A 26,986-nucleotide genomic window follows, 5' to 3' on the forward strand; every position below is an offset into this window, starting at 1 on the left:
TTTCTATGCCTCATCATATTTTTTTCCCCTTCTCATAAATAATTCTGGTTTTTTGTTCTATCCCTTTCACAACAGGGTTTTTTTTCTATAACTTATCATATTCTGGGTTTTTTTTTGGTTTGTTTTTTCTTCTTACTAATCACGATGACGTTTTTTTCCATATCAGAATTTACTCTTCCTATGTTTTTGTTTTTTTCATGAGGCAATCTCCAGTTTTTTCTCCCCTTTCATCACATATTCTTTTTTTTTTCGTGTGCCATGTTTTCCTCTGATTTTCCTCCCATCATCACGTATCAATTACTTTTCCGCAGCATCATATTTTGTTTTCGTCTCCCTTCTCATTACATACATTTGTTCTCTATCATCAGTGGCTCCCTTTTTTTTCTCTTGTTATCCTCTCATTCACGTATTTGTTTTCGAATTCTCCAATTATAACTCTGCTCTGATTGAATATTTACTGTTATTGTTAATTATTACACTCATTACATTAATCTTTTTTTTTTTTCATCCCCTGAGCATCGATTTTCCAAGTCCGTGATCTTCCTTTTTGAAGATAAATGTTGTCATACTCATCACAACTCTTTGCCAGGAGTAACTTTTAACTTCATGAGATTTATATTTCTTGTTAAATAATACTTCAAAATGTTTTAACGTTAACTACTATAAAATAATCATGTTTAACTTCTGGAATTAACTCTTTGTACTGAGAATCCCTCCTTTTATATCATTATGTCTATGCCTTTTTTTTTAACACTTCTCAGGGATTTTTTTTTCTAATGGCTGTTGTTGCCTCTCACTGCCTGGCTCACTAATAGGTGCCGCTGTGAGGGGGGAGGGGGGAGGGGGTCCTGTCCCCGCCCCGCCGGCTTGATCTCGTCCCCTCCTCTCCGCCGCTTCACTGACGCTGACACAACAATCGACTGACATATTAAGTGACTCAAGCAGCGCACATCACCCTCCCCAAGATGACGGCTTAATATAGGAAAGACGTTCATGCTTCTTATGATTATAACTATGAACATTCAGACCATTAATTAAAAGATAAAGGTGTTATGTAGGATATTAGATAAGATATTAGATAAGCACAGATAGTCTTACATTGTGCATATTCCCATCATATATAGCTAATGAGTCTCTTGAGGTATTCTGAAATGACACCCGTAAATACAAACGAGATATGTTACCCTTTTTACTTTAGGGACGTGACTAAACTAACTATAAAGCAAGGTATTTAGAGTACTGGAAAGTAAGGACGTGAGAGAAATGAGGAGACACGAGATTGGGCCACAGGGAGAACCTTTGAATAGAGGAGAGACTCAAGGGTTGCTGCAGACTTGGAGGTGACCGACAAAGAGACAATAGGGATTAAGAGAGACTAGGGAGCGGAGAGGAAAGGGAGAGACCAGGGAGAGCACACGAGGAAAGAGTATTTACCAGGAAAAGTTAAAAAGGAAAGGGGACGCGAGGACTGAGATATGATTGCGATGTCAGGGATTAAAAAGGGACGATAGCAAGGACGAAAAGGGACAGAGGGTTATGGATGACATGAAGACAGGCAGGTAGGAAACGAAGGCAAAAGAATGAGAACAAGCAGGGACAGGGGGAACAAATGAAGACAGAGGATCGAGGGTGACAGTTATTGAGAACATAAGGAGACATAAGAAAGGGATCTAAGGAGGGGCAGGGCGTGATAAGGAAAAGCAGGTAGGGCTGAAGGGAAGGATTAAGGAGGAAGGCAGGAAAGAGGCAGTAAAGACACATGGAAACAGAGGGACAGAAGGAGAGACAGTAATGACATACGAAAGACATGATAAGGACAGGCAAGAAGGCAAAAATATGACAGTAAGAACACACGACGTCAGAAGAGCAAACAGGAACGACACACGGAGACAGAAGGAGAGGATGCCAGGGAGGAATGACACGCGGAGACAGAATAGGAGGGAGACAGGCAGGAAATACACAGGGAGAAGGACTGGAAAACGACACGGAGACAGAAGGAGAGGATGGCAGGGAGGAATGACACGCGGAGACAGAATAGGAGGGAAACAGGCAGGAAAGACACGGGAAGAAGGACAGGAAAAGGACACGGGGAGAAGGACAGGACAGGCAGACGGACACACGGGAACAGATGAACAAAAGGACAGGCAGGAATGACACGCGGAGACGGAGGAAGAGATAAAGCAAGCCGATATTGGGGACAGGAGGGACGGGATGTTTGGTTCTTCCTTAGCCCAGGTGGACCAGAGGAGCCTCCTGCCAGAACCTCCAAAGAATAACGAGTCTTCCCTTGGTTATGGTTCCCGCCCCTCCTCTCCTGGTTCCTTGTAGTTCTTCCGTTTTATTATGTTTCCTTGAGGCTCGGTTTCGTCTTCTGTAGGTGAACAAAATTTAGAGGATTGTCTCTTGAGCCTAGTAGTGGTATATGCTGTTGTTTTTTCTTTTCATCGGTTAGAGATTCAGCTTTTCATGTTACTTTGGGGTCCAGCTTTTTTAATTTTTTTTTTAGGACTCGTTTGTGGGTGAAAAAATTAGTGAGGGATTTTTTCATGAGTCCAGGAGTGGTAATTTTTATATAGAGAGAGAGTGAGAATTCGGATGTTTATTTGTGGTTCATGGAGATGGACTATGGTTCAAGATGCTGTTGATACCTTCCCAGAACAGGACGGTATTGTATTCCTTGTTAAATAAGCTATGTATTGATCCCTTGGGGTGTAAAGAAGATTTGTCCTTTGTTCATTACATTTCTGAGTCCCCATGCACTAACACCATCACTAAATAGATTGCTTCAGTCCCCACAAGCCTTAAACGTGAGGATACGCTGAACGGGGGACTGTGGTGTTGGTGCGTAGCGGACTCGGACGGGGCTGCGGACTTTAAGAGACGAGCCTTTGACCCTCTGACCTTTTAGTTAGGCGTTCGTTATTGGGTCCTGTTTGGCATCCCGCGAGACAGTCTTGTGATCCTATAGACAAAGGGTGTTTAGAGGCCCCATGAGATAGTCCTTTGGTCCACGGGATTAAGGAGAGGGAGACGAGGGAAGGATTTAGTCTATTCCCCCCCACCCCCACCCACCCACACGAGGGTTGATCCTGGTTATGGAGTCCTCTCTCTGGTCCATCTAGGCCTGAGGCAAATTGATGAGCCTTACCTTACTTGACTTCTTTTTTTCCTGCAGGCGGGAACGGAGGTAAGATAAGGTTTCGTTTTCTGTCGTGTCGCATGATCCCTTCGTGACTAAACGGACCTCGACCCTGTTGATCTTAATTTGATGCGACAGACCAAGTGAACCCTCCTAGATGAACCCTCCCCTGCCCCCGCCCCTGTAATGAATGGACCGTGATCTGTGTATATATCTCTTGATTATAGCCCGCCACCTACCCACTACTATCATTACCTGGATTATTATCATTACTATTACTATTATTATTATTTTTTATTGCTCTTATTTCCATTATTACTATCAGTTTTTATTAGTGTTAGTATTGGTGCCGTTATTTTCCTCCTGTAATGTTATTGTTCCACCTTGCCTTACCTGCTCCTGCTCCTCCCCCTCACCTGTTGATCTCAAGTCCCCGTTACCTGCGCGCTGTGTCCTGCAGTTTTGTTCCCCTGTGTTGTCCCCGAGTATTATCTTTTTTTTATGCTAAATGTTGGTCTGTTATTTGATTTGATTTTTCCCGTTTTGTTACATGCTGATATACTATTGTTTTATTTAATTTTGCCCCTTTTGCTGCTTCTCAGTTTATATGTTATGGTTATTGCTATTATTGTTTACCATTGTTATATTTTGCATTTTTCATTTTGGTATATTGAGTATTTTTAGTTTTTTGTATAATTTTGATGTTTTCCCTCTATATATTTCTTTTCCTGCCCCCTCCTAATGTTAAGTATGTTTAGTACAATAACATGATTCCCGTGGCGTTATTACTCTTGATCAGAATAACAGCCTTGTCTCTTTACCCTTCCACAGCCTCACACAACTGCTTCTCCAGCAGAAAGAGATTTTGAGGTAAATTTTCTAGATACAACAAAGGCAATATGTCACTACTTATGCCAAAGATTGTATTAATTATATAATTATTTCCACCCGCCACAGTCTTTTCTTATGCAAACTTGCCTGATACTCAAGAAATACCCAGGCGAGAATTGCATTACTGAAGCCAAGAAGATCATGATTTGCTTGAGGAATAGTCGCACTTAGGAAAAGATATTAATTCCCTTTCCCCATCCTCCCTTCTGAAGGCTGTGCCGCCACTCATCAATTGGTTGAATTCTTACTGGAGTGGATCTCAATTTGTGTGAGGAATTAAAGAAAATGATGTCACGAGAACCTAAGTAACTCTCCTAGCAATTTGGACATCTGAACCTTACCAGTACTGTAGCTTTGTATTGTTTCTGTAACTTGGAAGAAAATTTCCTGTTGTGTAAATCGCTACTGTACTGCCCTCCTGTTGTCGTTGAGATCCCTGGTTCCTCTCAGTAACAGCAGATTATTTATTGCTAACTGATCAACCAAAGCTGCAGCCAGTTAACCTTTTCTGCAGCTATGTGTCATTCATCTATTTTAGTGTCCTATATGAATTTTTTATCACATTTGCTGTTCAGAAAAAAATATTGGCCTTCTTTTTTATTACAAGTGGAGGCGTGTTTTATTATTTCCCTCTGGCTATCCGCCTCCCACGTTAATGCAGTGTCTGAGGACGCTTTTTCATTCCACCAATTGTTTTGATGTGAGTGTGTGCCCGCCCAAGATCACGTACCACTGACTGCACACGACACTGCTTTCTCTCTCCCTCTCTCTCCCTTTCTCTTTCACGCCCCTCATAACCCCAACAACTTTTCATGATCACACTGATTCTACTACGACAGCACGACGCCCACCCGTCACCCCTCACAGCCCCTAAGGCCCGACAGCCCGACCCAAGGCCACCCTCCCCCACACGTACAGTCAAAAAACAGTCCAGTCCACATGCTTGCCTCGCCTCACGCTGCCTGGTTCACTTGGTGGTGGAGAGTGGCCGACGGTGATCCAAGACAGACGAAACTACGAACATTGGTCTCAGTACTTTTTGTCTCCTAGTAACGGTCCTTTAGACGTGTTTAATGTAGAGGAGTGTACGTGGTAGTCTCCCGTTGTAAAAAAAAATGTACGAGAGCAGTAATTTCTTTCCTTCGCTCAAGAGTTTAACATTCACGCAGCCATCGTGGTCCGGGACGCGGGTTTATAATACAGTAATCAGAGCAGAAGATAGTGAATTTTCATGTTAAGTGTTCGTTGCTAATGGAGGGAAAGAAATTACAGCAGCGAGACATAATTTGTGTAGCTGGAGGCGGGCCGTGTCGCGAGCATGGCGGACGCGGCCCCTCCCTGCCCTGTGTGCTCCGTCGCGCTGCCCAAAGACTCCATGACCCCCGGCAAAGTTCTGTTAACGCAAGGATGTCATAGTGCCACAGTGCCACGCTTGCTCTCAGCTTTGTGGTCGGCTCCGTGTGGCCTCTTGTCCCCTCCCCCTCAGGATGGCATTAACGTAACCTGAGGAGTTGTGTTCATTCAGTAGAGATCCAAGTCACTGTTCATTTTAAGTCTCGAGACATAGATCCTCTTATTTACCGACATCACTTAGTTATAACTGCAATCTCAAGTAAAAACTGTAAATATCTTAATGTACTCCTAATCATCACACGGTTTTGATGACGAGTCCCTTGAGGAGTGATACCGCTTCGTGGCGCCGGAGCGAGTCACTCAGTCAGCCCCTAGCTTTGAGCCCTCAGCCTTGAGCCTCGTAAACCTGCCCGCCCCGAGCCACCAGGAGCCTCATACAGATAAGTTAACAGAACCCGAGACTCCGGCTGACTGCTGCACCGCCGCCCAGACTGTAGCTTCCTCGACTGTCCGCTGCTCATCGTCTTCCCCGCCTGTGATTGCATGACTCTGCATGCCCACTAGCCAGTAGACTAACTGTAACATTGCTTTGGTTCATATTAAAATAAATACCATGTCAGATACTTATATGCTACTATAGTCAGCCAGTTTTATCCACTTCTTTATGAAAATTACTGGATGTTGCTTTGGACCAGTTAACGTGCCGAGGTTTTGAATGTTTATCTGAAGAATGTAGAGGTAAATAAATCACTCTTAAAAGTCATTAACTAAATCTTCATGATGCTTCTCTTATGACTGCCACTCTGGGCATCGGGAGCCTGAGGACACGACTCCCTTCACTCCCCCTTCCGCGACTCCTCCACGGCCCCCACTCACCCCTCACCCCCCCCCCCTCTCATACCCCCAACACACGCCCCTCCCACGCCACCATTCAACAGTAACTTCTGTAGTCCAACAACTTGCTCAGCAAACACCATCTTCCTCCCACACACTAAAATGCCCTTCAGTTTTTTAAATGCAATTTTGAATGACGCTTTTAGTTGTTACTTAGCAAAGGATTCTGCATAATGGGGTAATCAATATCAGATGTCAACAGGGCATTTGCAAATATTAAAGGGAGGTGTTCCTTACCTTCCCTTTGTTAAGTGGGTTGTGGCAGAGTCGCGGGAGGGAAGGAAGCTTTGTGTAGGAAAGTTTTATGTTGTACAGAAGTAGTAATTTTTAGGTTGATATGAAAATCCAAAAAGGGATTTTATTATTGATAAAATGTTTTACGCCAAAGAGTGGACAACAATCGTTCTTAGTTTTAAATGGCAATGATGCCGATGATGATAATAATAAAAATAATAATGGCGATGATGATACTGACAATAACAATAATAATTACAAAAACAAATGTTGTTTATGGAAAGAGAGTAGAGTAAATTTGCTTAAAAGCACCTCCTCTACTGGCTACTGTCTGCTGTAGTACTTGAGCCCATTATGAAGTTCAGTTCACTGTCGTGGTAACAACATCCTCGTCACGGTTAAGTGTGCCGCGGCAAAGACCACCTCGCGTTTTGCCGAAACTCCCCGCGGGGTTAATTACCTCGCTGAGACTTTTGAGCTTCTGCACTGATATGTAAGAGTAATATCAAAGCTATTATTGCAAATTATTATTGTTGTTATTATTGCTATTGTCATCATTCTTATTATTTATTATTACTATAATTATTAGTATTATTAATACCATTATAAATGCTGAAATCATAATTATAAAAAAATAGTATTTGATCCATTAGCCATAAAATTCAACACATTAAAAGCACTTTTAAAGGCAGGTGTCTGCCTTCATGCCTCACACAAACAAGTGCTTAGTAACGAACACGAAGAGGCGGCGTTGTGCAACCATTTGGTGGCTGTCAGTGTTCACGCCGCGCGCTGGTGTCACTGAGGGACGGGAGGTGAACTGACTGGCTCCGCCTCGCTGCCACACTCCCTAAGCCTCGAGCACAGCCTCACTGACACGCAGACTAGCAACGTATTGGCTTTCCAAAAATATATAGATATATAATGTCAAATTTTCTCTCTAAATATTCACTGAAAAAAAAGCACAAATCAAGCAATCGAAAGTCAAGGCAAAGGAAAAAGGAAAAAAAGCTTTGTCTAAATCTATATGGTCATGTTTATTGTTTGTATTATTGAAAGAAAAATTGCTCGGATTAAACCAGAGAGCCTCTAAATTAGTTATGATTAGCATTTGTTTTTATTATTATTTTTAAGCACATGTTTGGTAGCGCATGTGTCCAGAGGAGTAGAGAGGCTGAAACGGTTGTGTATGATTTATATAATTGTTGTTGGACAAGAGCAGAGGAGAGAAAAACCCATGCGAGACTTTGCTCTCTTTTCGCCTCGCGTTTCAAGCTGCTCTTTCGTTACCTCTCTTTTTTATTAACACTCACTTTTATATATAGCTTTGCACTCTTTTTAATACCGGCTTACTCATTTACCTCGATATCCACACATATGTTGCAATTTTATCTCCATCACATTTTCGATATTGCTTTTTTATTCTACCAGCGAGGCAGATGTAAATATTTCTAGAAATGAAGGTGCTATTTAGGCATTTATATTAGATTACTAATTACATATTTTACTAAACTCTAAGCACTGGATTTTATATTATGTGCACAACATTTTTTTCATGATAATGCCCTTGCTTCTTTATTTATTTCAATATTTTGTATTTACCTTTAGTGTCATAGGTAATACAGTCTTTGTGATTAATGTTGATGTAATACATTTCAGTGTAGTTCCCTGCCCCTAAAGTTGGCCCTTTGTTTAGCTTCATTACATTGCAGCAGTCTGGCCCCTTATTGATGCAGTGTGTCACCCCACCTGCCTGACCAGTGCAGTTGTATCTGTTTAGTTCCTCGACTACATGGGTTTCTCTCGCCCTGCCTTGGCGTGTCTGCTACGCTGCGTGCTAACTAACCATCCTGTGTCTTCATCTGTTCTAATTGTATTTCTGACATTTTTCAGCAGGAAGCAGATGATGAAAAGGTAAACAACCCAAGCTTTAGAGCGACTCGCACATAAGCCTTATGACACCCATTATGTGCAGCCTGCAATATTTTTTTTGTATACTAATTTTGCTCAGTGAAGCCTCAACTAAATTGTTTGGCGAGTCACCTGTTCTAAATCAAAGAGTGAGATTTTAACTTGCACCCCCACACCGAGCAGGTACCCTACAGCCCCACCACACGACTGCTCAGCTCGATTCCCAAGGTCACGCACGCAAATTACTTTTCTCATCCTCACGGTGCACCGCAACATTATGGCTTTGTCTCAATACGGCCGGGAGGTGCACAGGCTCAGTGTTCATCATAGCACAGCACCGTCGACTTGTGTACAGCTGTAGTGTACTTGTCGTCATTTTGAGGAAAACAAATCCATCCCTTAGTATCCCCCTGAAACATTTGACGCCTCCGCTGCGCCATCCTCCTTCCATGGTGCCGTCCTAGTCAAGTGGTATTATTTTTCTTCATTGGTCTCAAATAACCAAGTGTTGATTGGTGCATGAGTGTCTGTTCTTTTAAGGGAAATTTTGTTTGCATGAAGCTGTCGGCGTTAGCAGTGCCAAGTGTTGCCAAGGAGGAGGAGGATCAGTGAGTAGTCAAGTGGGCATGAGTCGCTCTCCTCAACTCAGGGGGACGTGCTAGCTTCTAACGGCAGTGCATGGCTCAGTGCCGGGTCAAGGGTCATGCTGTGACCTTGACGCGTGGTTCTGTTCAGTCGTCTTGGCCTGACCCTGCCTCTTGTCGCTCTCAAAAAAAGAAGAAACACTAATCGTATTCTTGCCTTTTTTCATGCCTAATCCAGGAAAACGAGAAGGTAATTCGGGAAGACATATTATTCTACATGCCCGGCATTGTCTGTTTGGTGGTCAGTGTTGTCAGACCCAGAGCCCTTCCGACCCTGCCAGACCATGTAGCCAGTCCAGGCGGCGCCCCTCCCCCGCCACCCACCACCCTCAGCTCTCCTCTGTAAGGCCCTGCTCAGTTCCCCTTCAGGGTGAGGCACCAGCACCTAAGCTAGTACAAGGTTGGGTCCTGCGAGGGCGGATCGGCGTACTGGGCCACTGGTGAGGACCGGAGTGCGTGTTGCCTCTCGAAGGTACAAAATGGCTTCCTCCACGCAGCCAGCGAGGGCGGCATCCACTACTCTGGCTCCTCTTTGTCTCACACTCGACCTTTCCGTTGGGGATGCGACACTTCCTTTTTTCACTTCTATTCGCTCCCAGTCATTGACCGACTTCGGGGAAGATTTTTATTTAGATAGTTTTCGTGTCATTTTTTTTAAGATGACGGTCACTTATACGATAAAGTACTATTTGTTAATACATTGTTTTATCGAGTGTTTCCCACTTTTTTGTGATACTGCGTGTTTTTACCCGCCTGATATGCTAGAGGTTCATATATTGCAAAGTTAAGTATCGACTTTAAATTGAGCTGATCTCTTTTCAAAAAGTTCGTAACTATTTTTTAGTAAACCTCGGCTGTTAAATTGCAATTTAACGAGTTGCAAATTGCTGTATATATCTTAAGCTTTTATTGGTTCGCGAGTAAGCTGTATTTTTGCGTCGCGGGGTGATCAGCGGCCTGAGGTGTGTCGTGTGCACCTCAGTGTTCAAAGTGCTTTCAAATTCTTAACTTATTCACACTTATTTAAATCTTTTTAACTATGTCAGCTTCGCTTAAATATTCAGTAACATAGATTATATTTTTATAGTCATTCGTAACGTTTTTTTTTTTTTCTCCTTTTTGTAATATTATATCTTTATTTCAAAGCTAACCGTTTCACAAAACACTCAGATCAATACTCTTTTTCATCTGTGGAGTAAGATTAAAATTATAGAATCTCGACTCCAGCCGCTGCGCAGACCCTGTAGCCCAAGCTGCCCCCTGCCGCAGCCCGCCCCTCGTCCCGTCACGCTGTGTAGAATAATATGCTCCTGGATAACATACCGAGTAACGTAAAGAGACCCTTCACTCCCTTTGCATCATCGTCTCTTAGGCTCCTGGAGTAACAGGGAACAATTGGACTGTTTTTTGTCTTCTTCCTCCTTCACACTGCTTCCGATTAACCTGTAATACGGTTAATGGAACGCGAATGTCAATGTGTTGTGGTTTTTAATGGAGTGCGTTTGAGCTTTTAAGGGAAACACAACGAGGTATGGTCATCCCTGTTATGTCAGATACTTATAATTATTTACTATTACCATCATTGTACATGTCAGTTTTAACGATGTGATGGCGGAAGGAGTCTGTCTCAATGCATACTTGAAAATAATTTGATAATCCTTTCATAAAAATAATGGAGTTGCATCACAGGACGAAAGTAAATGTCATTATTCATCTTTTTGCTACTGTTGTATCTCCTACTAGCACTTCTGGTGGTGACTGAGGTAATAAAATAATAATAATAATAATAAATAAGAAAATGCAACGACAGATTCACTTCCATGCTCTCTCTCTCTCTCTCTCTGTTTTTAACTGTCTTTCTATCTATCTATTTATTTATATCTCTGTCTGTATCTATCTATATATCTATCTTCTACCTGTCTTTATCTATATTTCTATGTGTCTGTCTATCTCCTTCTAGTTATCTATTCATCTAGCTATTTATCTATTCATCTATCAACCTCAAGCACGGGCATGACTACGTAGCGCTGGACCAGCTATCTCGGAGCTATATTTTTTTACTTCGTCTCATCGACCTCAGTGAAAAAGTTTCCGTGTTCGTATTTTGCCCTCTTTTTCAATAAGCAATATTTCACTGGCCGCTGCATACGTCCAGGTGTTTATACTGTCTGTTCCTCCTCAGTCATTATGTGCCCATCGGGATTCATGTGCTTTACTTGTGAAGAGGGAAAAATCTTGGGTAGTGTTCATGTTCTGGTGAGGCTTCCGAGGTAGCAGGTCTTTATTTTTTACTCTTAGAATTACGTATTTTTGCTCCTGCATCATGTTTGCCTCTCCAAGGGCACAGTCAGAACGGCTAACTCCACGGACGCTTATTTTTTTTATCTTACCGCTTCACTCTATACCTTCCTTTTTATCATTATTATTATTATTATTATTATTATACTTGCTTTACGCAGACACTTTTTCAACGTGTCGGCAAAGCTGTTGCAGTTATTGGCTGACTGTGACCTTGAGGTAGTCACAATGCATGACCTTAGCTGACCTTTATTAGAGGTTCCTTCCACTGGGACTGGCGGAAGCTGCGCCTCACGAGTTCCCAGGCGCGTGAAACATTAACATTCAGTCAACATTTACTCAGCATTTAGAGGAGGTTCGCCACTTTGTACACGCCCATCCAATTAGTGTTATCAGGAAAGTTTATTTGAACTACTAAGGTGAGATATAACGATGAAATATTAGAATAAAACTTAATTGTTTGTCAGATTTAATTTAGACATTTCACTTTTTCTATCGGAGTGCAATATTTCAGTTTTTTCCCTTGTCACGAGCAGCACTTGACAAGGTGTTGGCTGCTTGGTGAACATTTCTTTACCACCTTTCGTTAATTTTAGACGGCCCTCGCTGATCCGAATCCCAGAACTTCGGATTTCTCATTTGAATAGCTAAAGCAATAACTATACGATTGTGCGCATTCAACTGTATTGGCAAGGAAAGAAAGTGTTACACCAGGTCATCATCTTACTGTTGTTTTTGCCCTGCAACGTTGATAACCCTTGAATTTTCACTTGAATAGATAAAAATGTAGACATAAACCTTCAATTTGCTCTATAATGAAGACAAAACAATAGTCACCAATTAGCAGTAATGACATTCGGTAATCTGTGCATTCATTTGATATGTGATACAGACTTCCTTCATGTATTATAACAAGTGAATACATATGAATTTTAAATACGACTCATTGTTGGCGCACAAATTTTCACTTGAACAGATCACTATATACACATCTACGCCTTCGATTGGCTCTAAAATGAAGACAAAACGATAGTCTCCAAAAATCAATAATGACGTAGTCTCTAAATATTGCAGCCATTTTGATGGGATACAGATATCCTTCATGTATTGTAACAGGTAAATTCATATAGAGCTTAAATATGACTCAAAGGTGGCGCACAAATCCCCGCGTGAGCAGAGCGCCTATGTTAACGGTGCCCGGCTGTGTAATGAGTCCCGCTAATGAGCCACCGAGCGAGCCGCAGTGAACCGCGTGGACCGCCGTGTAACACTATGACCCGCGCCAGTAATGATAATGAACTTCACGCTCCTGGGACCGTGCACTCATTGTCACTCAAATGGTGGGGAATTACGGAAAATTTCAACCTTCCCCCAAAAAAACTACAAATATTAGTTTTTGTCCCACCATTATAGGAAATGTTTGATGTCATGGCGAATCCGTGTCCCAGTGGAAGCTGTAGAGTAGTGCTTCGTCATGTCTCCGCCGTGCCTTACAGTGATTTCTTCCTAAACGACAGACAACCACCCTCATCGGCCTCCTGAAAACCGCTCGACTCCTGCGCCTGGTGAGGGTGGCCAGGAAAATAGACAGGTACTCAGAGTATGGCGCCGCCGTCCTCCTCCTCCTCATGGCGACCTTCGCCCTCATCGCCCACTGGCTCGCCTGCATCTGGTGAGTATCGCTTCTATTCATTCCACACATTAATGGTCTTTCTCCCCCAAACAGATTGCTCTTAAGAGGATAACTTCATTTTCAGAGGGAAGCTTCATCTTGAAAAGGAAACACAACATCATTTGAGAGGGAACCTTCATGCTAATATTTCTTCTATGGTAACCATCTCGCGTAAGGTTAATTCTACACATTATGTTGAGTATTTTGGTGTCTGCATGCATTGCAGTAAGTAATAGCTTCCGGGAAATTAAAGAAAACTCAAATTGCCGTCTAGCACATGGCATTTTGGCAGCAAGGGGTCAAGTTTAGTTAGGTTAGGTTAGATATAAGTAGGGTAGTTTAGATTATCTCGGCAATATTTGTTAAGGATGCGTGGTGCGCATCGCATTGCGCCGTTGTTGACATCTGGTGAGTGGTGACCATGGAGGTTATAATACCTCCATGGTGGTGAGTGGTGACAGTGGAGGGCGGCGGCGCGGAGTGGGTGACGGTCAGGGAGATTGCATGGCGACGATAATCTACATATTCCCCCAGTTCTCCATATGTGTGCAATCTGAATCAGAGGTTAATTTAAGTATGCGCGCGCGCGCGCACACACACACACACACAAATTTTATGAATATTTACAGACAGCGAGCACACTACCTTGCTCCAGACAGTTCTTTCGACGAAAGCCCGCCCTCTCTTGACGAGGTCAGAGGCTGTGGCAAAGTTGAGGGGCGGAAAGGCGTCTGGCACCTGTAACATCAGTGCAGGGCTGCTCAAAGCTCCCGGTGAGGCATGACCCGCGGGTTGCATGCGGTCCTGACTACCGTATGGCAATCTGGTGCCATTCCTCCTGACTGAAAGAAGTTGGTCGTCCCTATATCTGCAAAGAGAAAGGGGACCGCCAGCAGGACTGCAACAACTACCGTGGCATTACACTGCTCAGTGTGCCAGGCAGGGTGCTTGCCCACCTATTGCTGATGCGAATTCGCTGCCAGCTGCTGATCGAAGCTGCAGAGACTGCTGAACAGTCTGGGTTCACGCCTAGCTGTCATATGTTGACGACTGACCGCATCATGGCTCTTCGCGAACTGGTGGAGCGCCGACGCGAGTTTCAACAGTGCTTGCAGCTTAAAAAAAAAAAAAAATATATATATATATATATATATATATATATATATATATATATATATATATATATATATATATATATATATATATTTATTTATATATATATATATATATATATATATATATATATATATATATATATATATATATATATATATATATATATATATATATATATATATATCAAGAAGGCGTTGGTTCAGTGCATCGCGAGACGCTCTTGAATATCCTGCGAATCCGATAGATTCTTGCAAGGACTATTGATTTGCTGACTGGCCTAGCTGTATTCTGGGACAGAGTTCTGTGAAGTGTGTTGGGGGGGGCTTGTCCAGCTCCTTTCCCGTGAATGCGGGAGTGAGGCAGGGCTGTGTCCTTGCCCCATCGCTTTTCAACACTTGTATGTATTGGGTACTAGGCAGAGTTGTGGACAGAGTCATTGTGGAGCATCCATTATCAATACCAGGGTCACTGACCTTGTTTTTGTCGATAAGCAGTAAACCTAGGCGAAGCCCTTGGGACTCCTGGGCCAAGACCAAGATACAGGTGTTTGGAGGCTTGCTAGATGAAACAGTAGCTACAGTCATTTCATGTGTGTGGCGAGGACATTGAGATCTCGGAAAATTTCACACACCTCGGTAGCGTACACTTTCATAACAACGGTGAGTCTTGCCAGGAAGTCTTATGGCGGATTGGTCTGACCCAACACGAGTACTACATGGCCGTCATGGCGACGATGGCGTTGTCGATACCCGTGCAGAAGGACAAAGATGCGGATCTTCAAGTCTTTTGTGCTCCCTGTCTTACCCTGTGGCTGTGGGACATGGACGCTGGATGGGGACTTGGAGAGGCTGATTGATGCATTTGGTAATAAGTGTCTACATGGGATATCTCTGGAATGATTGTGTCAAACCGGTGACTGCTCCATGAGTCTGATTCGGCATATATTACCCGTATAGTCTGTTAACGCTAACTACTGCTATACGGGCATGTGGTACGTTACCCTGAGGCTGTCCCTGTTCATACAGAGACAATCCTGAGTGGAGGAGGCTAAGGGGACGCCCACGGAGTTCGTGACTTGAGCAAGTCAGTAGATCCTGCCAGGAGGTATTCGGGATGGGAAGGGGACCTGCATGGAGACTTGCCTGGAGGAACCCTTGGACTTGGCGTTGTAGGTGGGCGAGGCAACGCGCCCCCCGACATATGCCCCCATTAATTGATTGATTGAGGTAGTTCTGCCTCACCCCTCCCTGCCCATCACCCTTCCATATGCATTGATTAATTGTGTTCTTTCCCTCCCAGGGGCATAAGGCTAAACAGCTACAATTTTATATATAGGGGACTTTATGTATAATATGGTGTGGAAAATTGAAGACATGAGGGGCCAGTGTAGAGATAAAAGATACATAACCTGTACAGTGCCTGCTGCCATGCCATTCTTTGCTCAACACTATCCATCATCCTCCATAAATAAATAATAAACAAATAAATGGGCACCTGGGGAAGGTAAACTGTGGTAACCCGGATGTCACACCTGCCCTGTGTCCTGGGGTAAAGGGCCAATGGGACAGAGATGAACACAGAGGCCACACGCAGCGATAATGTACGGGATGCCCCCAATTCTATTAGTTTATGTTCAATGTGTAGCTCATGCCATTTTTGTGCTGTAGAGTGTCGACTAATCTAATCTTCCTCCCACCATGTTACCTGTTCCTCACCTGCACCACCCTCAACAGGTATGCCATTGGGAACGCCGAGCGGCCAGGCCTGCCTCACAAAATTGGCTGGCTGGACCACCTGGCCAACGCCACCCGCCAGTACTACTACAGCAACAGCACGGGCGGGCCCACACTCAGGGTAGGTCACCGGGCTGGCTTGTAGCATAGTGTGTTACAGTCCAGTACAGCAAGTTTGTAAGCTCCCCAACCAAACACAGAATATGATGAAAACTCCTTGTACCTCTAGTGTTTGGCATTGATGTAAAAAGGAGGAGGATTTCTTAGGAAACCATACAGGAAATCTCTTTATTAGTATTTGGTATTGGGTAGAAATACCGGATCATTGTGGAGAATATAGTTTGGTTTGGGCGCTTACAATGACTATGTTGGGCTGTTAAACTGGCCCATAGCATAGTGTGTAACAGAGGAAGGCAGCATTTGCCAGAGTAACTCACTAGCCCTCACATGATAGATATGAGTCAGATGTAAGAAAATTAAGGAATATTGCAAGCTTAATACTGTTTTATAAAATCAAAGTAGGCTATTCTAGAGTACTGTGCTCCGTGGTGTAGTGGTTAGCACATTTAACTACGAATTTGTAGATCCAGGTTTGAATCCCAGTTCGGGCAGTCGGCACAGCTTACCCAAGTGTTCATCCTCTGACCAAGATAAACTGGTAACCTGGATGTCACATACACCTCCCCTAGGTCCTGGAGTATTGGGTTCTTACTAGAGATGTTCTGATAGTATCGGTATTGGTATCGGCAGTATCGGCCTCTATTTGTAGTATCGATATCGGCAAGGGGAAAATATGACCGATACTCCGATATTTTCTGGCTTATTTATAATGTGATTCAAGACAAACATGTTTCATGACGCTGATTAACATAGATGGTTATGATCGAGTTTATAGTATTTTTACATGTAACATTATCATCCTTTTTTCTGTTTTGTTTACCATCACTCAAAACCATCCAGTTATAATTATTCCCAATTTCCCTTATTTCTAATTTTAAGATGCAAGTAATACTATACTTTTATATTCTTACAGATATGCAATCAAAATAAAAAAGTATTGGTATGGGTATCTGCAAAATATTGGCCATTTGTTAGTATCAGTATCGGTTGAAAAATGAGTATCGGCACTGGTATTGGAATCATCCAACATCGTGGTATCAGCACATCTCTAGTTCTTGCCCACCACAGGCTCAAGGGTCAATGCGATGGAGATGAGCACCGTGGTCATGTGCAGCTATAACATATGCTCCCACCTTTACTTTTACGAGGGACTAATACCACCAGGAAATTGAGTGGTAATGCAATTGTATTACTGTTTTAGAATCAATGCAGGTCATTCAGGGGCTAATAACATCAGAAATGCTAACTTTGCCTTGCTGACAAATTTGCTCCCGAGTATCTGAGCCATCATGGATGTATATAATGCTTTCCTTTGAGTAACTCCATTTATCGACAAGCCCGAAAGGGAGGATGAACAGCTAGATGGACTTCACGCTGACTGCCCTGGTCAGGATTCGAACCCAGGCCTGCAGATTCATAGATGAAGCTACATTCCAATTGGTAATAAGGTTTCTATAGCACCTTAGATTTCAAGTGCAAGTTTCAAATGTATATAGTCTTTTACTTATTCTATATTCATAGAAAAATATTGCCGTATAGAGCTCCTATAAAGGAAAGCAGCTTACTGTTTCCATAGATTTTACATAGCAGTAGAGTATTAAAATGTTTAGTTTTATCTGTTTAAGGATTCAAATGCTAGGAATCTTTATATGCAAATCATAATTTCACCACATAATACTTAAGAGTTTCTAATTGCTCTAAATCTCTCATCCATGTCATCATTATTTTCTCAAAAATGACCCAACCACTGAGATGCAAATATGACCACTCCATCTCCTCAGTCTCGCTACATCACCGCCCTCTACTTCACTTTCTCCTCCTTAACATCGGTGGGCTTTGGAAATGTATCCCCTACCACGGAGATCGAGAAGGTCTTCACTATCTTCGTTATGATGATGGGCTGTGAGTGGCTTGACAGTGCACTCACTAAGTAGTATGGGCTGCATCAGTTACCATTATCGAGAGACTTTAGCAACCAAATTACACAAGAACTAACTTTTCATGTAGTATTTTCACCACCTTTGGCCAGCCCTGAAGTCTCTTGATGAAAAATATTTTAGAATGCAGTCATGTTGCTACTGTTGTCACACATGTTAATTGTCTTTGTATACACTGTCATTATTTAATATGTGGTGTAAGTGTTACTGTGTACAAGTTGAGCTATGTGCTACCTTACGACATAGTCTTTATTTACTTTCACCAGTATCAGCTCTACTCTTCTGTGGTGGTAAACAGTGCACAGTTCAGAGTCTGTTGCTGTTGGATGCAATAGCATTTAATCAGGAAACATCACTTACAAGTTTTTTTGGTGTGACAGACTCATGACACAATGTTGATAAAATCCCTAACATACTCAAGTGATGCATAGCTGTTACATGGTATACCATGCACATTTCTGGTACTTTTGTATACTTGACCAGATCACAAACCTACAAACAGTAGGTTACTTGTATTGGTAAAATATTTAGCAGAACTTCTTCAGCAACAGATGTAATAATGTCGCCCTGATAGCCAGAACTTCCTTATTTCTGGTAACAAAGTTGTTCTTATCTTTATAAGTCACCTTTGTACCTCAACTTTTTCTGCCACTGTAGTGGATTTTCAGATTTTTCACCAGTATTGCAGAATTTCTCCATTCCTCCACTCCTACATATTCTCCCTCTTCATTACTGTTTGCATTACCCTTGAGCTTTTGAACCTATGTCCTTCCTTAGAAAACCATTCCATCCCCTGCATCACCTCCACTACCTCCCACAGGCTAAGTATGTGACAGCACTATACTTCACCTTCAGTAGCCTCACGTCTGTGGGTTTCGGCAACGTGGCTCCAAACACAGATGTAGAGAAGATATTCACCATATTGGTTATGCTCATTGGCTGTAAGTACTGGTGGGGCTGACCAGTAACTCTGGGTAGGTTAAGGCCTGCATGGGCCCATAGGCTGGATTGAGAAACTCCAAGGACTCTTCAGAAGATTCATTTTTTTTTTTTTTTTTTTTTTTTTTTTTTTTTTTAGTTATGCACTACCATAAATTTTAGAGCTCCTAGTTGCTCATATAAATGTAATTTATAGTATGACAGCCAGAACTGTATAAATTTGAAATCACCCTTGGAAGTGTCTCACTTGGAGCATATGACTCACCAAGCAAAAGCCTCAGACCTTGACACATATGTCAGAGTCGCTGCTATCATGTGACGTGCATGTGTGATAACTGTGACTCTGTGGCACTCTAGACAATCAACACTGAAAACATCACCGTGTCTCATGAAGGTGCACTGCATTTTCATCATTTGCAATCAATAAACACATTTGAGAACCTCATAAGTTTGTAATACATTTGTACAAAAAATGCTATACTTTCATAAAAAGCTTGGTAAAAATAGGTAAAAAAACAAAGGCAAGGTTTCTGTAAAAACTTTTAATATTGAGCCTTGTTGTCTGGAAAACTACAGACCTTTCATGCCTTGGTGATGTCTTTTGGTGTGTTGTTGTTTCTCTGCCCAAGGTATCAAGGCCACAGCCATTGTCCATCAGTACCCTGGAGTGTGGCAGGTGGAGGTGCATGTTCTGACGCTCTAACCCTCTCTTCTGTTTGTTTTTTCCTTCTCAGAAAACATCAACTTTTTTCTAAACCCTGTCAAGAAACATTCAAGACAAATGAAAAGTTGTATGATTCCAAAGACTTTATATTCTTTGATCGGGTTTTTCACATTTTTTGATAATTTTTCATGTTTGTAAACCTCATTTTAATTTTTTATAGTTTTCCACCTCAGCAGGAAATTACTCTGATCCAGCAAATATGTTAGCACTACATTTTCTGTCATAAAATTACAAGGTGGTTTTATGTTTTTTTACCTTTTTACAATTCATTGGGGTCTTTTTTCTGTAATCTGTTTTATTACATTGTTATTTAATTTCTTTTCATGCCCCTTCCTCTGCATGTGTGCCCGTGACCCGCACTCCACTCTCCTTGGTGCCTTTGCTTTCTGAAGGAGAAGTACATAACTGCCATGTACTTCACCTTCAGTACCATAACAAGTGTGGGCTTTGGTAACGTGTCTCCCAACACTGATTGTGAGAAGGTCTTCACAATCATTGTAATGCTTCTTGGCTGTGAGTTTTCATGGGTCTTCCCTTCATTTTGTAGAATCAACCCATAGTTAATATAAAATTTTCCCATGAAGGCTATTGCTACTTCTGTTACAGAAAACCTTGTATTCCCATGAAATACCATGTTTCATTGTAAGTTAATGCAGAAAATGTGCTGCTAAATACTGCCAGCTATTACATACAGTTGTAATGCTCAATTGCCCGTGTTGGAATGTCATTATGTGTGGCACAGTAGTGATACATAACACTTAATTCTAATGTATTATAGAATGGAATGTTAGTTTAGCTACATGTCGTTTCTTGTTTAGTTGTGGAATTTATATGACCACATTTTAGAATGTGCATATACAGTAAGATAAGAATATAATTCTCAAAGTCCAGTGGTCCTCATATGTTTTTGGACCTGCAACATTTATGAAATAAAGTTTTACCCAAAGGATTGTCTCAGTCAGACAATCATATTGCTTAGCAGGACAGAGCATTTATTGATCAATAAGGAAATTATAAAAATTTGATCACAGATTATATATATATATATATATATATATATATATATATATATATATATATATATATATATATATATATATATATATATATATATATATATATATATATATATATATATATATATATATATATATATATATATATATATATATATATATATATATATATATATATATATATATATATATATATATATATATATACTACTGTATATATATTTAAACACCTTCATATTTAATGATGAATTGATGTCATATATCATATGCTTGTTAAGAAGGAACAAAATATCTTTTGATGATAATTTTTTTTGCTAAAGTGTCTTTAACTCATATTTCAAATATAAAAATCATGTATACACACACAAGTTAACAGAGGAATGGGAATTTGACAATCTTCCATAAAGGCTGTTTCACACAAGGTGACACAAATGCACATTGTAATATGTGGGCCTTCATTTGTACTTAATAATATAACTTTGTATAAAGTATTATAGTTTATAGGCATGTAAATATATATCTTTTTAATGTTTCATTATCTCAGTTACTATTTTGAATGTAAGTTGCAGCATACCTGACCTTGCAGCCTCAGTAGGCAGGAGGTACAAGTAGTAAATTCTTCAATTAAGTAAATAACTGTAGATTCAGATTTTTGTCCATTTAATAATTGATCAACAGGTACATATACTTTGTATTATTTCAACTAGTAAAGTCATAAATGTAGCACTTGATTCTATACATCAACATTGTTAGTTACAAAATTATAATTGTACTACATAACTTTCTCTAAATAATGTGACTCAAACCAGTGGTAGATAAATTCCTTGTATTATAAATACTTGCGGGATAGTTTCCCATATTTTCGATAAATCAATAATTCCCATAGTCAACCTATCCTCTCAGGATCTTCTTGTCATATATATCCATGTTAGCAGTTTTCTCAAGCTTCATTTATATATATATATATATATATATATATATATATATATATATATATATATATATATATATATATATATATATATATATATATATATATATATATATATATATATATATATATATATATATATATATATATATATATATATATATATATATATATATATATATATATATATATATATATTCACAGTTTTAGTTTAGCTTTTAATGACAATGTTTTCCCCTGCAGCCCTCATGTATGCCAGTATCTTTGGTAATGTGTCAGCCATCATCCAGCGGCTATATGCAGGCACAGCTCGCTACCACACACAGTTCATGAGAGTCAAAGAGTTCATCCGTTTCCATCAGATACCAAACCCTCTCAGGCAGCGGCTAGAAGAGTATTTCCAGGTGAGTGGCTCAGGTACAAGTCGGGCTCGTTTTGGGTAGAAGGGAAATTCTCCACAAGGAATTATTAGTGCTTGTAACATTCAGCCAGGCTTATGTGGTAGTGTTCTGACAAGGCAAATCATCCTCTGTGTGGTTAATGAGTAAAATATGTTATTATTTATTTCTTTTTTTTTCTAATAAGTATGATAAGTAAAACTTTAAAAAAAAAATTGTATACTATGTTTTGCCTTTAATTAATTCATTATTAATAATTTTATATGACAATTAAATTAATCACAAATGTACAATTTAATTTGTATTATTGAATTAATACTCATTAATCTATGCTTGTTGTGTCTAACAAAACTGTTCTTCCCTGGAAATTGGAAGACTAAAATTTGACTTCTAATTTTCTCATATTTTCAGCCAAGTATAACATTTGCTTATATATTTTTTTCTGACTACAGAAGACTTCTGGCAGTTATTCAGAATCCTTTGGTAGATTTATGTATTTCTTATTAATGTAGTTTGATTTTGTAACAGCCTCAGTAAGCTTCATTACAATCATGCAAAATTTTAATGAACAGTTTGATTTTCGAATTACTGTACTTATTTTGCCACAGTAAGCAGAAAAACTAATACACAAGTACCTTTTCTGTGTACTTGTGAGAATACTCTCCTTTATTTTGAGTTACTAATCCTTGGAATAACTGGTGTCTGAAGTCTGCAGGTAAGCAAGTGTTATGTGTTTGTCTCTTGGATGCCACCTTCAAGGTTTGGACAGATGGTTTCCTCTCAGGAAGATAAATCAAATGTCAGCTGCTCTCGTATTTTGCCAATTTGCTTTGTGTGGCTCACAGTTTTGGCAGGTTTACTTTTTAAACCTGAGTTTGCCACGAAGCAATAAAGCGTGCATAAGTGTAGAGAGCAAGTTCAGTGGCTGGGGCTCAGGCTCCTGTTGGAGCCATGCCATTGCCAGAAGAGCTGCAGTAATGCATTCAGTAACCAGGCAGCTTGAAACTTTTAAATATTTGGTTTTCTTTTAATGTTTCCCTTTATAATCCCTTATTTTTTATTTTAGTAAGGCTAGTTTTGTTTGTTGCTTGTTAGTCACTGAGTGTAATTGATATCCAATTTGCAAGTTTCCTTGAATATCATTTGTAGGTCCTACTAAAACAAGGCCATATCATGTTCAATTTTTTTTGTTACGGCTCTACTTTTTACATATCGCAGTGTTGCACTTAGCCCATACCAGTGAGTGGATGGAGTGACATCTTTGGGTGGGGTGTACTGATGCACCTTAGATCACATAGTAGCTGACTCTTAAATGAGTAGCACAGTAAAAGGACCAATTTCCTAAATGTACTGTTTATAAGGAAACTTAGGTGTCAGTTATCATTTGCTTCTATGCATGGTCACAAAAGGTTGCATTGTGAATCTACACCTGTGTTTGTACATAGTATTTTGTAACGTGTGTTCATATTATATTTATGTCTCTGCTTTCGGTCTTCTTCCTTCATCATTTTGTACACTTGTAACACTAGAAGTTTTGTTGTTGCCTTGTAGATGCATAAATCCTTCACTGAGCACATAAGGGCCTTCCTAATCCTTTCCCCAATCCTTTCCCACATCCTGAATGCCTTTCCCACTAAGTTCCCTTCTTTATCCCAGTAACATCTCCGATTACCAACTAAGTTTTCATTTGCTATTATTTTATCATTTCCATTTGGCTTCATTAATTTTTTTTAATCATTTTACTTATTTTAATTGATTACTATTTTTTTAAATCAGCTTTTCATATGGCAAGACATCATTGCTAAAGTCAATTTTAAGAATTCATATAAGAAGGCTGCTCTCTGCTGGCATATAATTTTCAATGTCTAATTTAATTTTGAAGAAAATGCATTAGTAAATTTTCAGTTAGATTTTTTGTGTGCATGTACACACAGATAATACAGATAACTTTTATTCATGATAAAGAACCACTAGCTGCAGCAGTTCTATAAATAAAAGCATCGAAATGTTTTTATTCCCTTTCCATGTGAGTTTTTACTGTGAAGAGCATTTTGCCGTGAAGATGCTTCACACAGCCACAGTTTGAGTACCGACTCACAGTAGTAACAATCTGCTGCTATGGTACAGTATGTTCCCCTTGCTTCTTAAAGTAAATGGTGTACTTTGTGCCTGCTATAAGCTGCACTTTAGATTCAGTCTTCATATATAGAATAATTTTTACATGATGGGTATGCATTTTCATGATTTTACAGTGCAGAAATTATAATAAGCATTGAAGTTAGTTGTATAGTAAGATAATTCACTGGGTTACAAAAAAAAAAATTGTAAGTTGTCTAATTTTTTTCAACTGATTTAGGACAAATTTGCATCGCAGAATGCAAAAATGACACCTGTTTCTCTCGATCAGGTCAGGTTTTTGTTCTAAGTCGATTTTTAAAAAATCCGATCTTATAACTAAATTGATTACATTTTTGTGACATTTTTGGTTGATTTTTGTTAATATTTCTCGTCCAAAATAGGTTTTTAAGATAAAAAAAAAAATTCTAACACGATTCATTAATAAAATGTTACAAAAATTGATAAGTGTACATTGAATAGTAGACATTGATAAAGGTAAGTACATGTAAATTGGATATTAGGTCATCATTGTTCAAATTCAGGGCATGAACTTCCGTTTCTTCGAACTCCTAGAATGCTCAGCGGTAGGGATGTCCCTTCAGAGTCCAACAGTAATCAGCCATCATGACTGCATCCCAGCGTCCCTGATACCTGGTCTCCATCTCTTTCATGTCCTGACAGAATCTCTCCCCCTGCTCGTCGCTCATTGATCCCACATTTTCAGGAAACCGATCCATATGTAAGAATAAGTAATGCATTTTGATGCTCATGTTGCATCCGAGGTTTCTGAAAGCAGTCAGCATATTGGTGACAAGTTCTTCGTAGTTCCTGGCCTTCTTGTTGCCAATAAATTTCTTCACGACAAGAACAAAATCCTTCCACACTTCCAGTTCCATTTCGTTCATTGAGTTTTCAAACTTTGGATCTCTGATGAGCTGACGGAGTTGAGGACCGTCAAAGATACCAGCTTTCAACTTCTCCATGGTCAATCCTGGAAAAGCATGGCACAAGTAAGTGAAGCAGCCACCATCCTTGTCCAGAGCTTTGGTGAACTATTTGATCAAGCTGAGCTTGGTGTGCTGCGGTGGGAAGAGTATCCTGCCGCTTTCGACCAGAGGGTTGTTTATGACGTTCCTTGCTCTGCAAGGCACCAATTTTTCCCATACAGGCCAATCCTTTTTTGTGTAAGGCTGAGCTTTGTCCCTACTATCCCACATGCACAGAAAGCACGGGTATTTGGTGAACCCAGAATGTTGTCCCAACAAAAAGTTCACCATTTTCAGGTCAACACAAATTGGCGTGTGTAAACTTTTCAGAATTCGTTTATTTGAAGAAATAAGAAAGAATTTTGCCTCATATAAATAGAAAATACCCGTACGTGTAAAAAAAAAAAAAAGTAAAAATATCATGTGGCGATAGATAAAAAAGTTGACCTGATAGAACAAAACCAATGTGATTTTTGGATTGAACACATCAAAATTGTCCTAAATCAGCTAAAAAAAAAATAGACGATAAATTTGTTGTTGGCTAGTGTAATGAATGGTGGGCTGACCTTAATACTGTTTCACTGATCAATAATTTTGTTTATTTTTACTGTTACTATTCAGGGTCTTAAGTTATATTTAAGCCTTATTTTTATGATATCGACATATAAAACTAAATTTGCTCTTAAATCTTTTATAATTTGTTTTCATAAATTTTAAAATTTGCACATGCCCATATTTATTATTCTTTATATACACAGTTATTTGGATACACTATTGGTGCTAAACTGGTAAATTGTATCAAATATTACTTTGGTGGGCTGATTTGCTCATTTTTCTTCTTTATTCAGATCTGTTGGTTCTCATTTAATTTCACTACTGTGAATTTCATTATCATTAATTTGTTACACATTTCTGGTAGAGAATTTTTTTACTCCTTGCTTTCCATCTCCTTGCTATCCTCCAAACCTGTCCTCTCCCAAGCATCCATCCTTGACTGTCTCCTTGCACTGCTGTCCTGTCCCCACTTTATCACCCTGGCCCTTTGTCTCCCCAGCACGCCTGGACCTACACAAACGGCATCGATATGAACCTGGTGTTGAAGGGCTTCCCTGATTGCCTGCAAGCTGACATCTGTCTGCATCTCAACAGACAGCTTTTCCAATCCTGTCCAGCCTTTGAAGGTGCCAGTCCAGGATGTTTACGGTAGGTGTTTAGGGGACGTGGCAATTGATGTTTTTTCTTTTGGTGTTCTACCCTAAAAGCACGCTTGGTCTTATACGAATGGCATTGACATGGGGGCGGTGATGAATATGTTTCCCGAGTGCCTTCAGGCCGATATAAGCCTGCACCTCAACCGTAACCTGTTTGATGCTGTTTCGTCCTTCGAGGGAGCAAGACCTGGGTGTTTGAGGTTAGTGCGCCCAATAGCAATGGCTGGCAGTCTGTTGAGGCAGTTTCTTTCTCAGAGTGATTCATTAGGACAGTAATGGTGATGCTAACAATAGTTGAATTTTGCCTTGACTAGAGTAATATATGAGATCAGTGAACATTAGTGACATCATTAGCTAAATATTTTGCATGATTAGGTATTTAAAACCATGTAAAATATGTATGGTCTGACACATTATGTTCACATAAATTTGTCAGTAGTAAAAATTCTTTTTAAAAATCATATTAGATTAGTTTTTAGACAAATTTAGCATTACCATAAATGCATCTCTATAAAAGTATTGTGTTGACTTGAAAAGGCAAGGGAAATATAGCTTGCATATCTTAATATGATAAGGCTACTGTCAAATGTGTATATATCACCAAATTATAAAGAGACCCTGTGCCACTATAAAATCACTTTGTATAAATTCTAAACAAGATCATGCCATAAGTATGCTATTCTGAAAATGATGAGAACAATTACTATTGTGATCATTACAA

At 40.0% G+C, this 26,986-nt stretch overlaps 1 protein-coding gene across 24 annotated transcripts in view; it reads left to right on the forward strand.

The window, feature by feature from the left end:
• The window catches only part of LOC127000227 (potassium voltage-gated channel unc-103-like), a 145,592-nt gene that overhangs the window by 70,962 nt on the left and 47,644 nt on the right, over nucleotides 1-26,986 (forward strand). For 18 of the 24 annotated variants that reach the window (XM_050863674.1, XM_050863656.1, XM_050863660.1 and 15 more), the window contains 7 exons: nucleotides 3,971-4,009; nucleotides 8,405-8,425; nucleotides 12,882-13,036; nucleotides 15,886-16,006; nucleotides 18,763-18,883; nucleotides 21,796-21,956; nucleotides 26,109-26,257. In XM_050863674.1, coding sequence (XP_050719631.1) covers nucleotides 3,971-4,009; nucleotides 8,405-8,425; nucleotides 12,882-13,036; nucleotides 15,886-16,006; nucleotides 18,763-18,883; nucleotides 21,796-21,956; nucleotides 26,109-26,257 — 767 coding nt within the window. Of the gene's footprint in view, nucleotides 1-3,970; nucleotides 4,010-8,404; nucleotides 8,426-12,881; nucleotides 13,037-15,885; nucleotides 16,007-17,786; nucleotides 17,908-18,762; nucleotides 18,884-19,997; nucleotides 20,119-21,795; nucleotides 21,957-26,108; nucleotides 26,258-26,316; nucleotides 26,466-26,986 lie in introns of all 24 variants that reach the window. The other 6 variants (XM_050863651.1, XM_050863659.1, XM_050863653.1 and 3 more) reach the window with 5 other exon arrangements.

The sequence above is a fragment of the Eriocheir sinensis genome, chromosome 18, assembly GCF_024679095.1.
Source record: "Eriocheir sinensis breed Jianghai 21 chromosome 18, ASM2467909v1, whole genome shotgun sequence".
In the NCBI taxonomy this organism is placed as follows: domain Eukaryota; kingdom Metazoa; phylum Arthropoda; class Malacostraca; order Decapoda; family Varunidae; genus Eriocheir; species Eriocheir sinensis.